Consider the following 22,288-nt stretch of genomic DNA (forward strand, 5'->3'; position numbering starts at 1 on the left):
ATTCAATGCTGGTAACAAGTTTACCACCTCCTGCAAACGATACCAGCAGAGAAATCCTGCTGATATTTGCACTCTCCTGAAATATCCCTGAGTCTGTCAAGTAAAATAACTCTTTTAACACACCCAGGAGATCATCAACTGCAAGTTATTTTGGACTATCTTCAGAGTCTACAAATGTGAACAAATTCATTAGTCTTCATTAAGACTAATCTGACTGCGCACTGCTTGCTCACTGACCTCTGCTGTGCTGTCACCCACCGCGGTCTAGATTTCATGGGCTGCATGAGTTCATACATCAAGATAACTTTTATCATCTATCATAAGTACTGCTCCTCATTGCCTACCCAAATGCTATCCACTACATCAAATTTACCAGGATGTGTGCAAGAATTGTACAAGAAAAGAGTTTTATTTATTTTTACCTTGTTCATGTTAATGCAGATTTCTCCTAGTACAGTGTAGTATTTCTAATAGTTGTCATACCTGCCAGTGATAAATTTTCCAACAGCTTCCTGCTGCACTGCCAAGTCTGGCAATAGAACTGAATCAGCTTGAAGCTGAACGCTACCAATGCAAGAACAAGAAATCTTTTACATCAAGGAACCAAAGCTGCTTTAATAAAGCTTTATTATCAACTGCTTAGTTGATAATAAACAATACTTCATACTGAACTGTAGGCCTGACAGAAATTTGATAATGCGGGGAGGAAAGGACAGAGATAAGTAGAAGTGTTACGCTCTACTTTGCAGTAGCATTTTTAAACCAAAGGGATACTAATAGGCCTGAAACTTGGAAAAGAACAACAGAAGGAATACTTCCACTACTAGAATAGTATCTAACTGTATGTAATCTCAGCTGTTATTTTTATAAATCAATGCAAAATCCTTCCATAGCACACGAGAATCAAACCTTCAGAGAAAGAAAAGTTTTTCATCATGAGGATGTGCTTCAACCTGATTTCTCCAAGTTTTAGGCACAAAATCCAAAGCCTTTTCCATTTACCTCAGCCAGGCAAAAGAAAGTTCATCCTCATACAAACTACAAAGAGGATAAAAAGGAAAAGACATACGGTGTGGGCAAATGAACACAAGAGCCCTCCAGGCAGCATCTTCTGGGCTTCGGTGGGAAGCGCCATCAAGATGTCTGCTGCTGAACCTTGAGAAACTCAGCAGAGGAAAACGCTCAAGTTCCTGTTTATGTTGCACTCAAAGCTGAGAGAAATGCAGAGGAACTGGAGCACCCGCCTGTCTGTCCCACCGTACTTCTCCTCTCCTCCTGAGAGCCGCCATCAACTCCAGCAAGGTCTGCAAAGCTCTGGCACTGCACCTGGTCCAGCTGTTGGACTACAGGTGTCCTTCTGTCTCAGAGGCATTAAAAGGAGCACAAAAAAAATAAAGAAGCCATAGATGTAGAGACTGAAAGCTACAAACGGAGATGGGAATTAAAGAAGGAAATCTGTCGTTTCTGCAAGAGAATTTGGCAGTGCCCCAAACCGGAACATAAATTATGAAGCAAGGAAAGCGGAGGGGGAGGAGGGGTAGGAGTGATAACAGAGTTACAAATGGCACCAAGACAAATAATCAGGCCTGCTTCAAGTGCAGCTCTTGAAGGAATGAAAGGTCAGTAAGAGACAGCGGAGAAGCCAAACAATGGCTAAAAGAGAAGCTGAAACAAGCAGCCTCACCAAAACCCTACTAGGGGCCTACACCATTTCTCAGAGATGATGCAGAGTTAACATTACCTGTACTTTATTTTTCAACTACAAATAAAGGAAATCATGAACTTTACAAATAGGTGATCAAGAGCAGAAGGCCTCAACAAGAAAAGCACTCAACACATGCTTCAACCATTGAAGGGATCCCAGAGGCACTGATAAGGTGCAACACAGATTAAGTCCTAAGTGCTTTACTGGATCGGAGCCACGGTGAACACGGTTAGCAGAACAGTGGCTCACATGAATCATACCATCCTATGGACAATACTCAGGCACATTAAGAAACAGGCCAGCGGTTTGTCCTCAGCATAGCATATATCTCAAAGTAGGCACAAGATTTGAACCTTTGTTCAGATCATCAGCTGTTCAGATGAGATGATTTGGGGGACGTAATTATTTACTATTACAATATAAGAGGGATTTGAACAGAAGGTGTCAGCACTCACCTTTTGTCATCAAACTGCCTGAGAAACCAGCAGAAATGGTTCAGCACAGTGCCAGAGAAACAGCTTTTGTGAGGTGACCTAGCTGAGAGCTGAGAGAAGCATTGGGACTGCTACCACTTCCAAGCGACCAGCCACAGCCAGAAGGTCACATAAACTATTCAAAGCAAGTACGAAGACTGAGAAAATACACTGGAAAAGTGAAGGTTTCCTCTACTGTAACATCAGCCACAATTGTTACTGCAAGTAATTATTTTACAGCAGTTATCGGAAATACTTCTTTGAAACTGAATTTGATAAACAAAGGTTTGACAAAGATATGCAATATGTGACCTTGCTAGAAGAACATGCTTCTAAAGGGTTTAGCCATGCCCCGTCTCACTGTCTGCTAATGTAGTCCTTCAAGGGCCAGATTAAAAAGATTTTTGTGCTCACTCAGATCATATTCACATGTTGATTTCACCACATTACTTCAAAGTTTTCAGCTTAAATCCTGAAACTTATTCTGCAATGATTTTTGCAATGATAAATTGTTTTTTATCAGTTTAGTGCCTTTTGTTACTTAAATTATTCTTAGAGGTAAAGCCGTGAGAGCCAGACCTCTTCAAACTCTCTCCTTTCAATTACAGGTGTATTTGCAGCCTAAAGAAACAGGACAAGTGTTACTGTTCCATAAAAACTTAACCTGCTGACAATAGCTCACAAGCAACTGTCCTACTGTGACAAAACAGAAGCCTTCCAAAGATCCTGAATCCACTCCTTCAGAAGCTTTCTAACATGGCAGAAGCACATCCAGAAGGCAGTCACTTAATTCCAGGATAGCTCTATCTCCTGTGAGACTCCACTGTGCCAAAAGAATAAATTCTTGGATGAGAGCAAAGACAGGGGCCCGATTCCCAAGATGACTGAAATACCACAAGGCTTTGTCTCCTTGCCCCAAGTCCAGTATGTCCCTCTGCACTAAAGGACAAGCTGTTTTCCACATTAGCTATCCTAAGCATGCAAAGCCTTTCACATGCAGAATCTGAAACATGTGCACGTTCGCACTGTCAAACATTTGCACCATCCCAAGAAGCACATTTAGCAATATTGCAGAGGTATATATAACTTCCATGCATGTGTGCAGGGCCTTGCAGTCTCAGCCGGTGCCGTATCTACAGACCAGTTGTACAGGCAGAAGAGGGCAGGCAATGCCCAGGGTCTTCTACCTCACCGTGGCCCCAAGAGTCACTTCAGCCCCATTAGATCTGCTGGTTCTGCACCTCTGCTTGGATGAAAACGAGCCCCATGCCCCACACAGCCTGGGAGAGCAGGCTGCTGAATGCTACCCATAGGCAGCCCAGGCTTACCAGGGAAGCAGTATGTTCAGTCCTCTACAACACAGCACTGATCACCGCCAGCCACATGTAACGCTGCCCGTGCCTCCCTGATGTACAGCAGCATCATGTACCCTCAGGCACAGCATGGAAATGAGGAGGTCAAAGTGACTGCTGAATGACCTGAAAACACGCTTCTGAGCCAAGCAGCTGCAACTCACTTGCAAAACAGAAGTCAGAACTACAGCAGCACCCAGAAAGCAGCTGTTTTCATAAACACGTGCTTCCTGGCTTGGGAAGATTTTACTTATTTGGCCAGAGAAAAAAATAGAAAAAAAAGTAACCTTTTGAACTGATTTGCTCTTAGTTCTTTCCTCTAAGGTAAATTTTCTCTTAAGAAACGTGCATGTATTTCACTCGTTTTGTATAGTTTCTCCATAGGCTATTTCTCCTGCCTTCCTTGAAAACTCCGAAAAATAATCTATAAAACATTAGAAATCCCCAAAACTTGCTTCAAAATGAGAGTTTTATTTCCCTCTTCTACTTGCGTTTCAATTATTTCAGTACTAACACAGCAAAGGAAAACGACCAACAAAGGACAAAGCGCTGCCAAACAGCGTCAGCTTCCTCTCATGTGAGCGCCCAAGCACTAGAGAAACTACCATGGAAGTAATTAAAAACACCCTTAAAATAGAAATGTAAGCACAAATAGCCAGTTGGCGGCACAGGGGCAAAACATGCTGTCTTCTGATCTTTCTTCAGTGACAGCTTAGGCATTTAACACTTCTTTGCAAAGACTATTCAAAACACAGCCTTCAGGCTTGGTGTTGACTGGTCTTTTTCTAATTACTACAAAGGACAAAAGAGCTGCTCAGTCAGAAGTTCTTGTGTCCATTACCAATAACTTAAACAGGATCCTATGCAAAGCCATTTGACTGACTCTTTCCATTAAGTACTATGGCGCTCATCTATAAAACACATATTCAGCATTTAACACTGCACCTAATAGATGAGAGCATCTCCCTAGCAACCATCACTAGCACAGCCAAAGGATATAAAAACATCTGAAAAGCCTGCTGTAACCTGGTACAAGAAACACTATTTGAAAAGCTAAAACAAAATACAGAGGAAATATTAGGACTATCATGTTCACCTAGACTTGCTATTATTAGTATTTGTGTTTTATATAGTTTTTAAGATGAACAGAGAAAACAAATATGGAGGAAGCTCAAGGTAGAAGATGCTTTAAGCAAGTTTTTCCCTCTGTTAAAACACTTAACTGCTACTTGTTTGCAGCTGCTTACCATTGCTCTATCTAGAATAAGCCAATTTGAAGAGCAGCAGTTCCTTTGTGGGCAAACAGCGGCCAAGATGCTGCTTCCTTACCCTCACCGCTGAGACCTTTAGTGAAGCTTTGCTTCAAGTGCAGCCAGATGCTGAATAAAAGCTCCTGATTTGCAAGGACTGCTTCAAAAAGGAAACTCTACAGAGAATGAAAACACGCAGCCTTCAGCTGTTTTCATTCATTTTCTCAATGTGCAGCAAAACAATGTCCTTCTGTGACCTGCACGTTTGGAATCATACATTTAGAAGACTTAAAATCACCTGCTGGAGATAATGATATGTCAGATGAATAATGAGGATTCTACTGAAGCCCCTAGCCTCTAAGTTTAAGATATTTTCCACTCTGTTACATGCTAATTGCTAAGGACACGATTAGCATTGCCACTGAGAAAGTTCACAGGCATGGTGCTTACAAATCCCAGCACAAACATATCCCAACTCACATACCAAGGCGTTGACATCCTCGGTTTTGTAGATCAACATCCGTATCTCCTCCGGATCACCGCTGAAAATAGCTTGGACCAGTGGAGGCTGGTAAAACAAAGGAGAAGGTACAGTGTTATGGGTTTGTTTGTTTCCTTCCAGCTTTAAAAGATAACATATTATTTATCCCAACGCTCATGAATGCCACACTTCTTCCATTGACATTGCTGCCCTTAGGGCCAAGGAGTGCTGTGGTTGAGGAGATGCTGCACCACACAGCCACAGGTGGTTGCAAACTACAAAGCTACCTGCCCCTCGATGTCCCTTCTAGCACGTGCTAGAAACAGGAGGTGCCCCCGTTCCAGCTGCCCATCCCCAAAGGCAGTGGCCCCCCACTCCCCTCAAGGCAGGTGACAGCCAGCCTGGGGGCTCACTGCCCACCTCAGCAACCAACAGGAGTGGTCTGTGTTGCCCTGCAATCACCAGAATTAAAAATAACCCTGCAAAATGGAAGTGTGCCTGGCTACTTGAGCACATAAAACCACAGCAGCTCTCCGGGCTTTGAGGAATGTAACAGTCTTGTAAACAAGTTATCCCAAATACCATTATTCCCATTCTTTTCCCCACAGTATTCATCATAATCACATCTGAAAAACCCACTTCTAAGTTGTTGCTGTCTATTTTAAGATACATTAATCCCTTATGTCCTTAAGATTCATGCTGGAATTCCACTCTTGCCACACCTCTGATAGAAAAAGAACTAAAACAGCATCTTTTACCACAGCTGCCTGATGTGCCCCATTGCACCGTGGGCTTGTGTACTGCAGCAGTTTTTAGGAGCAGGAAAAACCCATGCCTGTACACAACCATAAAACAGATAAAACCAGCATAGGTCAATACGCATCGAGTCACTGCTGTGCAACTGGCTCAAAGTAGCCATTTTCCTACTTGACCATTTGGCTTTGTTTTTAAAGGCAGTAGTTTTAAATTAAGAAGCATATTGCTGTTAAGGAATTGTTCACAGCAATTGCCTTAAGACCTGTCAGCGTCTGTATGATGCTTGTATGATACCTCTTTTTAAAATCATGTCTAAAACCCGTGACAGCATCATCAGTGGGTTCTTCCATTAGCGTGAATGCATTCCTTAAGCAATTTTCAAGTTCAGAAGCTGGTAAGCACTTGAGTTGGAGAGCAAACAGAAAGCAAGCATAGCATAGCTTATGTGTCTCTATTACAAGAATTAAATAAGGGTACACGGAGTGACAAACAGCTGTCTCATCAGCTCAGCTCTCCAGAGCCTTCACATTCTTCAAGAGAGTTTTAGCTGGAGGGTTCACATTTGTTTTTCTGAAAATACACACCAGCAGCTAACAAAAATAACCCTCCCCATTACTCCTCATTATCCTCCAGACATCCCACGGACAGCACACACAACAGCAGACTATCAGTGTGCTGCACTCCCAGGTTCCACAGCCCCAGATGAGATGAGCACAGCACTGCACAGGCTGTCTCACGCAGCATTTTAGTTACTGTCAGAGCAGCCGATGAAGCTCCCAGCTTCCTAAACCAGATACTATTTTGTCAAGTAACTGTGACATCCATCAACTATTTTGTCTCGACTCTGGGTACCCTGACTCACTAACAAGGACTTTTCAAGACTCATTTAGGCCAATTCTCATTTTGCCAGGAGCAGGAGGCAGACGGGTCGAGGATAGTCTCTTTCTATGCATGTTTGACACAACTATTCTTCATTCCTCTGAGTGAAAAGAAGTCATATATTGACCCCTAGCTTGCTCTAACGGCATTAAAGCATCTTACTGAACTGAGCACTTGGGTGTATCTGTATTTCCTCAGCTGGCAAAGCAACACAGTGAGACCAACCACAGCACACTGCACCTCCACCCAGACATAGAGCTGAGTCGATAATTAAAAGTGACGTCGATCGATCATTTAGTGAGAGATGTGCAAACCAGAGTAAACTTCATTCCCTTTCCCATAAGCATGCAACCAAAATCCTTTGCACCCCTGCCTCCCCACAACCTCTCATTGCCTCCCCACAACCTCTCATTGCCTCCCTCTACCCCCTTCTCTGATCACTCTCTCCAAACCATCTCAAACTTGGCCTCTCTTTACCTCATTTTTGTGTCCCTAGATCTGCAGATTTTAGGACGATCCAGACACTGCCCAGGAGTGAAAAGGAAACCATAAAGCAATGGGGCACAGTGCTACCATATATTGAGACAGCTGAAACTGTAACATATATTTAGCCAATGAAAAAGGGAAAGATTGAGACTGCTTCTCCACATGCACTGCAAGACCGAGCCCAGTGTTTCTGCTCATAGCACCTCTGACACATCAGCGCGGGCAGTGCAAAGCAAGTCTCCTGGCAGGCCTATTGAAAGCTGCTGCCTTGGCTCCAGCTCCTGGCTCCCTCCCATTTTTCATTACGATGTCTATCAGCTGCCCCATGAATTGCTTATGTTTCCAGGTGAAGGAAAGGTTACATCCTGCCGTTCCTGGAATCCTGAAATTCTTCTGCACACGGAATATGCTGCCAGTGGACAATGTGCTGTTAGACTTATCAGTTAAGGCACCAAAATAACTCCGGGCATGTTAAATTTAGATCACTTCTAAAAAGGAAGAAAGCTAAGTAAGTTTAAATGTGCTCGCTCAATGGCCTTTCCCTCATTCTTATTACTGAAGATTGTTCACTGGCATCAATGTGAGGATCCTTCACGTTGTTGTCTTTTGCTGTTGTTGTTTCAGGGTTGTGTTTTTTTTAAGTTCTTGTAGATCATACTGGAAAATTAGTTAATAAATGCCATTTTGAAGTCACATTAATCAAATGGAGACAAAGACCCAGCATGCCACAGACTAGTTAAAACAAGAAAGCGTTTTTTAAAGGAGACAAATATAAATATAGGAGAATAACATTTGTTCGATTCGCCAACATTCATTTCCCATTTTAGCCTGCTGCAAACAGCCCAATGAGACTGGCTTGAAGATAATTGATCTAATGGTATCCTCACTTTTTCTTGCCCTTTTGATTCTATTTCTAAGTTTCTTAGGATTCTGTCTTGATACAAAGTGCCTATTGCGTAACAGCTTACAAAGCACACGATACCAACTAAAAACAACCCTGTGTGCGGGGGAGAATCCTCTGGGGAACAACCAGACACTTGCTGGCTTTGGCCTTCCCCCCATACCCACAGTGGGGGCCCCACGTCCTCTGGGGACCGCTGACATCCTGCCTTCCTTCACCCTACTGTATCAGTAACAACAGCAAGAAAAAAAATGAAAAGGGGTGAAACGGAAACACTGCAAGCTTATCTCCTTCCAGCTCTGCAGCTATGAAACCACTAGCTACCATCCTCCTTGGTGAGGTAAGCACAGCTCTGCACAACCACAGGAGCAGCAACGCCTGCATCTACACATGGGTGCTGCATCTGATACGCTTCAGCCTGCCTTGATACTCATCATGAACTCTAATATAAGCCTTTTCATTTCTTTGATTTAGAGCACTGTAAAGTGACATCTGATCCTGTAAGATCTTACTCAAAATGCTTAGGGCAGCTGCAGGTTAGCCACGTCTGTTTTATATTAACAAATGCACACACACCAAGAAGACAGCTACGAAGCAGAGCGTGCCTTAAGAACTGCGCAGATACTTCTGAACTACAAGTGGCTACAAGCACTCCAGAGGCAGTCACATCTTGTGTTCAGGTGACTCCCTCCTGCACTGCAGATCACCCCTAATGCCCCCTGCAAGGCAGCTTGCCCCGCTGCACCCACACACCATCCCAGCTGCCCAGCTTGTATGCACTCCCAGCAAACCCCCCAACTAACTTTATCCTACTTAGCGTGCATCAAACACTATTCAAAGTAATCAAACACGAGTGTTTATGTCCCCTGATTTCTCTTGGAGGGCCGTGGAGCTCACTGTGCACTTGCACTGTCACCAACTATCACCATTTTTGTAAAGTGATAGAATCCTCCACAGGTTTTCATGTCCCACATTCACCTTCTGCCCAGCTAGTATAAAATACAAATTAACCATGTTTGTCTCCTGAGGCCAATTACGGTGTTGTTTCCACTAACAACACGTGAGCACACAGATCAGTCAGTAACAACATCTTGTCTCTTCCTCTGCTCAGCAGCACAAGCACATCTTGTACCTCTGTTTCGAATCTGGAACAGATTAGCTTGATTCAACATATCCTAATATACTCACATTGATCATCAGCTGAATTGCTAAAGCTGACAGGAAGAAAGAATCAAGAATGTAAAAATCAGCCTTTGCTGATGAATGCAGCACGAGGTAGCCAGGCCAAACAAATGAAATGGAAATTGAAATGCTTTCCAAATTGGCTGCGGTTCAGGAACCAGCTCAAGATCTGCCAAGCATGTAAGATCTGATGGTGACAGATCCAGCAGTTCCAAAATGACCCAAATTAAACTGAAAGTTGAGCTGGAAAGCTGCCCTCTGCCACCCCAGACCTGAGGCTACAGCACAGAGCTTGCACCCAAACAGGCCTAAGCCAGCACGATGCTGGTCCTGCAGCCCCCTGCCTCTGCATGGATGTCCCCACAAGGGCAGTCGGGATCTTCACTGGCCTCACGTATAAACTAAATCAGACTTCAAAGTTGGATATTCTGTCAAACGCAGTAGGTCAAATGCATAAAGCAGTAAGAGCAGAGTGAAACAGGAAATCTTTCATCTCCTTCCATGCCATAGCAGCACACAGATCACGGAGGGGATACATTTCTGATGCATCTAATGCCAGTTTCCTGGTCCCCAAAGCTGTTTGAGTCCTAGAAGGCACTTTAGCATTTCTCACTGTAAAACACTCCTTAACCACAACACACTGAGCGACATCAAATATTTGAATGGCGCTAAGCACACCAAAAGCAAGACATTTCTAACCGAGGGCATCTTAGAAAGATGCTGCAGTGTCACCGTGCTACGTTTCAACCCTGCAGACAGAGATGTCACCACCCAACCTGCTGCTCTGACACAGTTTGCAAGAGAAGCCTCAGGAAATACTTCAGGCAGGTTTGTGTGAAGCAAGAAGAAATCAAAGGCCATTTCTAAATGGCTGAGTCTGACTCCAGCAGCCCAGCCCAGCTGAGATGACAGAAGCACCGCATGGCACAGCTTGTCCTGGTAGGAGGCAATGACTGAGCGCACGCCGGGGGCTGACTCCAGCTTCGTTCTGCTTGCTGCAGGAAGAGAACAGAAGCTGGTCACCCCGTGCTCCAAGCCCGCTGAGCAGTGCTTGACAGAGATAAGGGGGAAGCAATCACAGCCGGATGTCCCATCAGCCTCCAGCCAGGCTCCATGCAGACTGGATGGGCGCAGTTATGCACAGCCCTAAGCCAAGTTCCAAGGAAGACAACCTGCCCACTGCAACGAGTTAGTTGCCCAGTTAATTACCAGCATTCATGCTCAGGCTTCATGGGAATTAGCACAGAGCAAACAGAAAGACAAGACAGAAAAAATCATCGTGCTTCCCTCTGTACCTCCAGTTCCACCCAAAAAAAGGAATTTACATCAGCAGAGCATCATAGAATCACAAGGATGATCCCTACAGAGACTCTCAGGGACCCATTCATTCTTCAATAAGACGCAATAGAAGCGAAATATCGATTCCAGGGCACCTCCTCCTTGCTTTGGTTTCACAGTATGCGTATTTTCTCACCCAGTTTTGTCTAATTTGCACTCTCATTTCCTGCACCTCATTTTCTTTGCTGTCGCTCCCAGTGAGGCCGTTTTTTTTCTCCTGCAGAAATGACTCATTTTTAATGGGCACCATCAGTCTTTGTAGAGCTCTCGCTTACTGTGAGCAGAATCAACTTCTAACTGCTCCTTTTCCCGAATCATGTAAAGACGTGTTGTTCATCAAACCCTGTCTATGGATGAAGTCTCCTTCTAAACCAGGCAGGAGGGAGCTGCTTCACTTCAGAAAGCACCGATTATTTCTGCTTTTTCAGCATTTTAATTATGTTTTATTTACTATCAAGTAATCTTTCAACATTAAAATGTGACGCCACATAAATCTGCTGGAAACATACAACGTTTACTGTTATTTTTTGGTTTATCGTTGTTGTTGTTTTTAGATAAGTTTCCTTTTTAAGAAACCCTGAAATGTTTTTCTTATCCATCAACGTCCTCTGCCTTGCCTGAAGAATGCATGACTGCAATTCAGACTGCCTGTCTGCCCCTCAGGACTTGCTGCATGGAGTGCATTGCCTGCCACCTTAACCTGGAAGCCTGGAGCACACTGAGACAGTCACCCACCACTGAGGCTGTTCTGGGTATCACCTCACTTCAGCTCCCTGGGACTTGAAAAAATTCAGGTTCTGCCTCTGCTCCAGAGGTCTGAACACATATATGTGTTTTGCTCTTTTGCTCCCACTGGTCATGGGACAAAACCCACCAGTAAAATGGTCAAGGAAAGCATGACAGCCCTGAAAACATGCAGCAGAGAGGGAAGAATTCCTCATACTGCAGTCTGTCAGAGTACGCCCATTGGAACTCATATATTTTGCCCCATATCAGTATACATCCTCTCCTGCAAGGGTTGAAGCCACTTAAATTTAGCGCATGAGAAAAACTACAGTGCAAAGTGCTTGCTGTGCCCTGCACTGGAGCGCTGCTAAAGCTCTGGACATCAACACAAAGATGAAGCAATTCCACTTTGCTCTCAGAGCTCAGCTTTGCAAAAGTGGAAACATATTTCTGCCAGGAACATGAAATATGTTTGAAGACTGGGGTCCGAGAGAAAGCGGGTTTAAAACCTCCTCTTTTATAACAAGCGCTTTAATAACAACATTTTGTTCAATTCGATTGCCTTGAAAAATAAATAACTGCCATAAAAGGATGCCAACGATAGACGGATTTCTTGTAAACATTTCCTCAAGTACTCTGAGGAGAGAAAGCTTGAAGACGTCTGCTAATATAGTGCAGAGCTGTCTGGGCTTTGGGACAACAACCCTCTTCCTGTCATTATCCTGGGTTCTTCAGTCTCAGCAACTCTCTGCTTTTCTTGAGATCTCCTAAATAGGCCGGGGGACAGGAGGTGCGAATAAAAGGAAAAGAAAGCAGCCTGAGAGACCAGATAGCAGCAGTAGAGTTAAGTGACACAGTGCTGTGCTTCAGCTTGGTAAAGTAAAAACCCCAACCTGCTCAACTTCAGCTTGAACAGGCTTTACAATTTAATCCCAAAGGGAAAATGTCTAGCATACGTACTGCATGGAAGTCATCAAAAGGAAGAGACAAGTCAGAGTCGACCCTGAGTGTCAGCTGATGTTTCCTCCTCCACAGAGACAAAGACTCTGGACAAAATGTATCACATAAAATGAATTTTCCTAAACATTGTAAATTCATTCTCACAAAGTAGTTGGGGAGGCACAAAGGACACATAACAGGACACCAAGCTTCTCCCCATCAGAACACCAGCTTCCACCCAGTCTGTACTGATGACAGACAAGCCTGCCACATTGGGCTTACCTGTTGACCTGGATCAGCATTTGTATTGCTGAAAAGAACATGACCTCGTAGAAAACTCCACTCTAGACAAAGCTTAATTCCTTAGAAAAGCACAATGTGAACAAGGAAATACAGCTAAAATGCTGTTTCTGCTTACTGTGACCAACGCAAATCATGTCTCTCAGCTGGAAACAAGCACCTCACACTTAGGTGATGTTATAGCCCAAGGCCGGGCATGGTTCCGACAAAATTCATCTCATTTTCAAGAAGTCACGTTCCTGCTATACACTGGTGCAATTCTCTTACATGGCAGATTCAATTAATCAGATTGCTCTGAAAGGAAACAAGTAAGCACGCAAAGCAGCTGAGAAGAGAGCCATAGAACAAGACCTTTTTTTCCCCAAGAGAACTGACAGTTCTTATTTACTCTGAGTAATACTTGGATGAATATTAAAAGTTAGCAAGAAGCTCAGGACAACCTCTTCCGTTTGAACCAGCGAGCTAAGGGAGAGGGAAGATGATGTCCCACTTTCAGTTCTGCTGATGTGGCCGCTTAACTAAAGCTTCCTGGTGGAGCCAAGCTTGGAAGGGGTTTCAAAATTGGTGTTATCTGTGGGGTTTTATATTTACTTTTAGTCTGCATGGTTCACCAAACAAACTAAAATACAACAGAACTGAATCTGGTGTAATTTGGGACTACTGATACAATTTCGTCTGTACTAGGAAGTAAAACAAAAAAGAGGAACCAAACCCAAATGGCTCACCCAGCCTTGCAATGTCACGTTAAAAAAGGAACATTAAATGGAACACTACATAAATATCATTCACATGTGGATGCACGTCATGTAGGTGTTTACCCCAACCCTTAGAAATGGTCTTGGCGCAGCTACACTTTATCTATTGGAAAAACTTCCACTTCTGCCTTTCCAAGAGCATGGTGTTTCTCCTCAAAATCTGACTGCTTCATAGCCTAGACCAATGATTTACTGCTGGGTCAAGGGCAGCTCTTGTTCTTGTTTCACGTTTTGGTTTGGTGCTTTCACAGGTCTGCAGGTGAATCCTGTAGGATAGCTGAGGCAGAGGAGCCCTGGCCAGCAACATCAGAGATACTGAAAGATGTGCAACAGAGGAATTACAGCAGCACAGACATCTCTGACAGACACACTCACTTACTGAACACCTTCTTGATACCAACAGATGCTGGTATGTAAGGCCGACAACCCCTCAGGTCTCACCTGGTAACCTGTGGGCAGCACAGATGGAACTTCTCCCAGACTCATCCAGGACTGTGACAGATAGCGATGTTTCCCTGCCAACTAGGTCTGTGAACACCCAAGCCAAGGCAGCGCTGGGACCTGAACCAAGAGCCAGCCCCATTCCTACAGGCTAGGTGGCAATCAGGCCACGGCCGTCCTTGCTGTGAGGAGCAGCAATAATAACTCGCGCCACTGTCCTCAGCCAGGGCAGCCCTTATGACAACACCTCCGGGCTGAGAAGCAGCAGCAATTCCCACTTATCTTGTGAAAGTAAAGGTAACACACACAGCCATCTTCTCTGTTTGAAAGATCGGAGACTGCCATGAGATAGCACAACGCTAACTGCCTCATCTCAAGAGCCCTTCAGACAGGAAGGAGGAGAGAGAGACAGGGAGAATCATTAAGGCTTTCTAATTATTATATTTAAACAAGAGCATCGCTCCAGGGCTGCTGAGGCCCCCCAGCAGCACAGCAGCCCCTGGCCCACCAGTGAGGCAGCCCAGGGAAGCTGGCCCACAGCCCGGCGCTTGGAGCTGCCAGCTGTCACACAGCGCTGCTGGCACAGCTCCTGGAGCCAAGGAGCAAGGAGGAAAAATTAACTCAGGTTTAATAAACACTGTAGGGTAAACACGATTTCACACAGACACCAGGCAGAAATGCTTAGTTTTTTTTTTTCCTTAAAGGCACAATGTCTAAGAAACAGAACGCAGATCTTAAAACAGCAGTCTCTCCCACGCCCTTTCCTCATGTCTGTCTAAAAGAAAGATCCCCAAGGGGTGGTTCTCCCCCCTTTTCAAGCACAGGATCTCAGTGTCTCAGATGACACCAGAGGGAGATGAGAACAGGTAACAGCATCGTACTGAAGGCAAGTATCTGTTACAGCCCAGCAGACAGGAGCACCACTTGCATCAGATAACATTTCAGCCAAGACAAAAGCATCACTAGGGCAAGCGTGTCTCCAGACTCTGGAGCAAAACAGAACTACACAGTGTATATCAAAAGACAGGCCTTGACCTCACAGAGCAGAAGGAAGACGCATCTCCAAGGTGCACCAACACAGAACCTTTGCTGCTGCTTTTCCATGATTGGGGCCTGGATGTTTTAGCATAGCAAAATATCTGCAAGTACACTTGGACAATAATTAAAAAGAAAAATTACCACATGTAACCAGTAGGGAAAAGCATAAAGGCACACAGGACACTTAACTGTCATGTAGTTTTCAGAGAGTATATTAAACTATCTCTCCCAAATACAGAGAAAGACCAATTAAAAGGCAGCATCTGAAGAAACAGCAGGGTGAACCTTGGCCTACAAGCACAGCATTCTTCTAGGCTTCGTCAGTCTGTTGTATGAAAAGTTAATCCAGCTCTTGAACTACACCTGAAAGTCATAAGCAATGTCCTTTCCAGTGCAAGACAGTCAGCACTGAGCTGAGAAGCAAAGGTATCCTGGAGGAAGTTTTTGCTATCAGGTATCACTGAAAGCAGTTGAAAACACAAGATGTATGAACACAACCATATCAGAAGGCAGGAAATAGTGCTAAGTAAGTGACAACTCAAACCACTTAGTTCCAAAGTTGTATTTTAGGTTAGTACGAGAGCTGGCAATCTTTGCTTTGGAGGGGCAGCGCGAGAGGCTGCCATCCAAATGAGTCCCATTTAAAGCAAGACTAAACTCTGCAGGCAAGGAGGGGATAAATCTTGTAAGTAACTGTGGGTTAACGGATAAATGCCAGCACATTTCATGGGATAAGACAGCCAACATTTATACAAATATAAAAGAGGATGGATATTTCATGAGGCAGAACAACAAGAGATAAAAGAGGCTCCAGGAAACATTGGTCTTGCTTCCAAAACATCACGGACACAGACGGGCTGAGGCAGAAAGAAGCCAATACATCTTCATAGCTTCGGAAGTCTGCAGCAAAGCAAAGCCATGAGATAATGAAAAGGCACGGCAGATAGGAATCCTGTAAACAGCGGAGTCACATTGTGTAGTCTGTGCTGACAAAAATAAGACCTATAGGCCTGAAGTGAATGAATGAATATGAGAAGGAAACGAGAGAAAAAAGGACCAAGCCGTGTGTCTCACTGCAGCAGTGGAATTAATGCAGAAATACCAAAACTCCTCTGGGGAGTTTCTCCTCTGCACATGCTTCCCTATTACTTCGCAGCAGCCACATTTCAGCATCGAGTGGGGGAAAAAAAGCAAGAGGGCTCTGTCCCATCTTACAGTCCAATTAACACATGGCAATTCAGTAGACTGCAAACTCATAACTGGTATTGACTTGTGAATCTGCCCATCTGCATGCCTACAAATTCCCAGGAATATCCACAGTGACAGGTCAGCATTCCCACAAGCTCTGCATCAAAACAAAAGCAGTTGCCTCATCAGCTCTGGACAACAAGAAAAATCAATAGGTCTTCTTAATTTAGACTCCAACCCAAATGCAGGGTGCTTCCTTTATCAAAGCAGGCAGATCGATTTTCCATATTGACAGAGACACAACAACGTGAACCAGCAAAAAACAAGCGACAACACTTACATGGAAAAGAGAGGTGACGGAAGGCCAAAGATGGATCAGATCAATGACAGGAACTTATCAACCCATATGAGTTGTCACCTCAGCCACCTCCCCTGCCTGCCCTCCCCAACAGCACATCATCTTCAGACCAAAGGGAGGAGCACGTCCTGCTCAAATGGCCAAATATTCCCAAATTAACCCAATTAAACTCACTGAGACAGACCCTTGCTAAATGCTTCAAGTTTCTTCCATTTAAAGGCACAAAAAGTAAGAAAAGTTCCTGTAGCAGTACAAGGTAACTTCTTGATGTTTTTGAGGGAGAACTTGGAGGCCTGCTGTGAAAAAGCAGGAAAGCATTGGGAGGAACGATATGTTAGTGTCAGGTAAGAATTCAAGCATTGGGTCTCCAGGGGAATATGGGTCTCCAGAAGTTCATGCAGCTGAACCTTACAGAGCAACTGAAGTGTTCAAGATAAACAAAACATGCCAATGTTCAGCGTCAGGTTTGGGAGCAGCTCCATCACTTCACCGCTCTTGAAAAACAGCAGTAGGAAAGACGCACTCATAAATGTTTCACCACCACTTACTACATGACAGCATATAACCACCTCTCAAAGGAATCCACTTCAGACCTGGGACAAAATTAGATGTCTTACAGCAAGGGTTTTCTTCTGAGCATCTTCATGTTGCTTCCTGCCAGCACAGCTTGGCTGGCAACAAGGAAGGATATGCTGCAATACAGTGGCATTTACTGCAGTTATCCCTTTGCCTCAACCTACTGGCTTCTTCAACATGTCTTGGCTGGAGGAGGGAGGTGACAAAGCATCATCATCAAGGGGGTGGAAGGAGGAGGATGGGAATTTCCATTACCAACTACACGTTAGGTAATTCCATCCCTCCAAAAAAAATCCAGTACTGGAAAATGATGCTATATTAGCATGTAAGAAAAGAAAGATCATGATTTTGATGTGTCCAATTATAAGAGCAAGAATTGCATTGCTCCTGGGTAAATCCAATCCTCAACCTGCATGGACACTATCAACCCCAAGCAGTTCAGCTCCTTACATCCTTACAAATGACCCATGTATTTCAGCCCTGCTTGACCATCAGTTCTGATCAGAGATTTCTTCACTAAATCAAACAGCTATTTGCAAACATTTTCACATATTGAAAGCACTTACCTTCCATCTGAGCTACAGAAACAGACCAGGAAAAGATAAAGAGTGTCCCGAATAAATTCCTGCACAGGTAGATGTCCTACTAAAAACTTCACAGCTCTAAGGAGACTTAGATGAAATAAACTATTTGACTCCAGGCTTTGCCTACCACAGAACACTAAAGGGTGATGGACACTGTCCTGTTCACCAAGAAACTACAACTAGAAAAGAGAGTTAAGCAATTTACTTCACCGTGGCCAACAGCTGCAGTGTGAATCTTTATCCTGCTTCACTTAGGTGAAAAACTACTGCTTGTTCTGTCAGCTAATTAAGTTAATAAACACTATCTTGAGGATTACCTAACAGATAACATAGCCTACTTGTGAACACTTATTAAAGCGTTTTCCAAGTGCACAGAGCTCTGCTACTACATCACTCTTCCACACATCTTTGCTCTGTTTTCCTTTAGAAGCTCAAATAATATGAGAATTTCAATGTCTGCCTCTCTTTTGGTTTATGCACGTGAGGAACAAAAAGCTGCTGTAAAGATTTGAGTTTTTAATTGAGTAATGGCAGGGTGAACCCCTGCTCAGCAGACAATAAGCAGGGAATACAAAAGAAATGCTTGCAAAATCCCTTAGCAGAGCTGGCATAGCAAAGAAACGTCTCCAACAACCAAAATAAGTGAATTAAGATCAATGTAACTTTATTACACAGAGCAAAAAAAAAAAAGCAAGGGTGTTTCCTCCACCTAAAACATCAGGCGTGCGGATAAACAGCACACAACAGCAATAAGCCAAAAAATGCATCATAAATAGCAAGAGTTGACTTTTGCTATTGGAAAACAGCAGTGAAATGAGCTGGTCTACAGGAACCCAGCTGGGAAGAGACATTCACAGCATCACATTCACGGGTTTTTAAAGTTGCTAATTTCCAACACATGAAAAGGTTAACGTTCTGGTTTTCCTCCTCAGAGGTCATGAGGGAGGCAAAAATAAAGAGCTCTTTGATTCCATCACAGCCTACGTGGAGATGCTATTTAGCAGTATGAAGCTGTCAGGAGAAAGACCAACTTCTTTAAGGAAATCCCAAAGCGATCAACTTGTCTTCTATGAACTCTTCACGTAACAGATCTCTATTTCACATTTTTCAAGATGAAATCTTAACAATAAAAAGACCTCATTACTCTTCTAAGCCAGCAAGCGCATGAGTTCCCATGTTAAACAATATGCATTAATCACTTTCCTAAGTCAAAGCTAGAGGAGCATATTTTAAGAAACTGCATCTTTGTAGCCTTTGCTGGAGATAAGTTTAAGCTTTCTGAATTCTTACGCCATGGAAAATGAATTCTCACACCATGGAAAAGGTTTTTGCTGCAGTTTCTGCTCTGAACACTGCCCACATGCTGCCTAGCAGACTTACTGCTCTCTATGCTGGGCTGAGGAAACCGAGCACCTGAAGGACGACTGCATATCACCAAGAGGAGCTGAACTGCAAGGCTACTATCTGCTATGTGGCCAGGCCAAAACCAATTCCCTTTTTCCACTGAAAAGCCAGGCAGCATGCAGAGACGGGTCAACTGCTCTGCTGAGTTCCCATGTCATGATCCCAAGGTGGTGGTCTGGGTTTCAGCTACCTCACAGCTCACCGTAGAGCAAAGCCAAGACCAGAAGGGCTTTCCCCACCAGGACATGAGCAGGGCACAAAGAAAGACAGCACTGGGGAGCGCTCAGGGTTCCTTTCTTGCTTACTGAAGTAGATACCTCCCTGCAGCCATATCCTCTTTCACCTCACTGGTCCTTAGGCTGCTCCATTAAACTGATCACTGTGATGAGGCTTCATTCAGCACCTTAAAATCTGCTCTCTCGGATTGCTCCCTGAGGCATTGGCAACGTTTTCAGCTAATAAGTGCTCACTGCTAAGCTAAGAACGGAATTATTTCAAGAACGAATTACACACCACCAAGAGGGCAGGGACAAAGAGGTCCTACCATAACAGCCAGTTACACACCTGCTCTTACCCACCAACACCTTAAAAAGAAATAAGAACCATGGCTGATGCAGAGAGAAGAAAGAAAGGGATCACGAGAGCTCAGGTTCTGCTGGCAGCAAAGATTTTGCTCCTGGTGGAAAACAGAGAAGTGACTTGAGCTGCTGTGTGTGCTCATCTCAACAGAGCAGACAGAAGCCCTAATAACGTGCCAGGAGACACAAGTCTGTAAATTACATGAGTGCCTTGAAGCGAGCACTGAGGTTACGCACAAACAGAAAACATCGAGCCTCAAGTCAAAAGCCCAAGTTTTCCAGTTAAAGGAAGTAAATATGCACGTAAAAGCCAACTTTTGTTCTGAAATCAAGCCTTTTTCAACTAAAAATACACAGTATTATTAAAAATATGAATAACAGCTCACATAAGACCCAGACTAATAGGCTCACAGTAACAGCCATGACATGAATTGAGTTGTTTGGCATTTAAACAGGAATGAGCAGGACTTGTCATTTTCTTGTATTTCCGCCAAATACCTGTGAGCAAATGCGTGGGAGAGCAGCATCCAAACTTAAAACCATGTCAAGGCAGCCTTGAGAGTTAAAATATCGGGCAACCATCACTAAGAAGATTTAACTGCAACATTTAGAGTTGTTTTATTATGTTGGGGGACTTACTTCAGCTTCGCTTAACTATATCAAAGGCTTTTAACATCTATGCACCTGCTAAACTTCAATAAGAAGTCAATTCTTGCTTGTGCATGTACCAAGAGCTAGGAGGCTGGGATGAGTATGCATGAACACAGGCCTGTGCTACCTTCCATAACCACGAGAGCATTGCTCACTCTAAAGAGCAGCAGCAGACACATTCAACAGCTGGCTGGGCCAGTCACTGGCTCTGCAGGGCATCCGACCCCAGCACTTCCCAAGTGCCTGGCTCAGATGGATCCCCAGCAGCAGCCTGGATGAACAGAGAACAAACAGGGCTGACACACAGCAGTGGGGTTACCAGTGATTTCCTCTACTGAGACACCACCTGCTGCAATTAGGGCTGAGGCAGGGAAGACCTGGCCGTGTCCTGCAGCAGGGGCTCAGGCACACCAGCAGCATGCTCCAATAAAGACACCAGGTCAACCCCACTCCTCTGCCTTACCTGCAGCTCAGGGTGGTGCTCTGCTAATGAGCAGAGATCATCAGTCATATATGAGCTGCACCAGGCAAGGCAGGGCACTGCACGCCAGCCGCCATGCAAAGTTAAATGCCCTTACAGCTACACTTAGCAGAAAGGATCTTTTAAAGAGCTACTGGAAAGGATTTCTATTTTTATTTTATCTCTCTTCCTCCTGGAAACAAACAAGCATGCTTCAGCATAAATACTATTTGGGCAATGTTATTGTTATCTAATGAGCCCTAATGAATGCGGATAAGAGACTCACAGAGATGTTATCTCCCTCACTGATGCAGAGCTCACCAGGTAATTCATAGTCACAGCTGATAACTCTCATTATTTCCTGCGCTGAAGAGAGAGCAGCATTTTGCCACATTTATTTGGGGGGAAGGAGACGGAAGCCGCTTTAATTATATAAATTAAGTTAAACCATAGCGTGGCACAGACTGACCTCCCAGGCCTTCAATTATGTAAGAAAACCTGCCAAGTTTAGAACTGGATCTCTTCCAGTTTTTCCTGCGGAACTTGTGATTTTCTCTCATGTTATTACAACCCCTTTTTAATACAGGGATATAATCAGAGCCCTGTGCTTGTCCACAAGCACAGTCTATTTTGTTCAACCAAGTTCTTGGGATATAATTGAAGCTCAAAGGGCGGGTGGGTGCAGTTAATTTGTTTTGATAATATTTCCTGTTTATAACAACGCTCCATTTCTCTGCACAGGGGAATGAGATCATCACTAAGGCATGGAAGGAGGGAGTATCACATTTAGAGCACCCACTTTGCTCTACCTGAACTTACACATGCCATCACTTTGCACACCTTCAAAGGTAAAGCCACAGAGGGCTCAATGGTCGACTCGCCTGGTGCTCCCTGCATCAAGTGGCCACCTTCCCACCAGGAGTTTCCTTACATAGCACTTCCCAACCCAAACTTCAGCTCCCAGATACACACTTGTACCGTAGCTTCATGTCTGCTGCAGTCACAAAAGGGGAAGCGGGCACTTGCTGATGTGACTTGAAACATTCACTGATGCCAGCTCATTTTGCAAGAATTAGACTTTTCTAGCATTTCTGCTCCACATCTTCACCTAGCACTGCCTTTGTCACAGGCTGCATATACAGGAACCCAGGAGTCCCAAGTCAGCCATCCAAACCAGGAACACAAACACGTTAATCTCTATTACAATATTGTCAAGCCTGTACAAAAAGGAAGCCATCAGGCTGCGAGGTGTGTGATTCAGCTTGCTTCCTTTGCAGGGCAATGCTGCTCTGCCTTCTCTAGAAGCCAATTAATCTGCACCTGCTCATCCAGAAACACAGGTGACAGTCACCTCAATGAGCAGCTAGGCCAGAATGCCAAGCAGCGTGGCAAGTCTGCACGACTCCAATTGCTTCAAGCTGAACAAAGGCAACAAAAAACCTCCAGCATATTGCATTACTGAAGTTTGTCACAGAAAATTAGGTAAT

The 22,288-nt window shown here is 44.2% G+C and overlaps 1 protein-coding gene across 9 annotated transcripts in view; it reads right to left on the bottom strand.

Annotated features, from left to right (window-relative positions):
• ANKRD44 (ankyrin repeat domain 44) overlaps window positions 1-22,288 on the bottom strand; it is an 82,777-nt gene that overhangs the window by 49,479 nt on the left and 11,010 nt on the right. For all 9 annotated transcript variants that reach the window (XM_085552855.1, XM_015867647.2, XM_015867649.2 and 6 more), the window contains exon 2: window positions 5,265-5,348. In XM_085552855.1, the coding sequence (XP_085408981.1) occupies window positions 5,265-5,348 (84 nt within the window). The remainder of the gene's footprint in view (window positions 1-5,264; window positions 5,349-22,288) is intronic.

Source organism: Coturnix japonica, chromosome 7, assembly GCF_054131305.1.
Source record: "Coturnix japonica strain WE chromosome 7, WE-NBRP24, whole genome shotgun sequence".
NCBI lineage: Eukaryota > Metazoa > Chordata > Aves > Galliformes > Phasianidae > Coturnix > Coturnix japonica.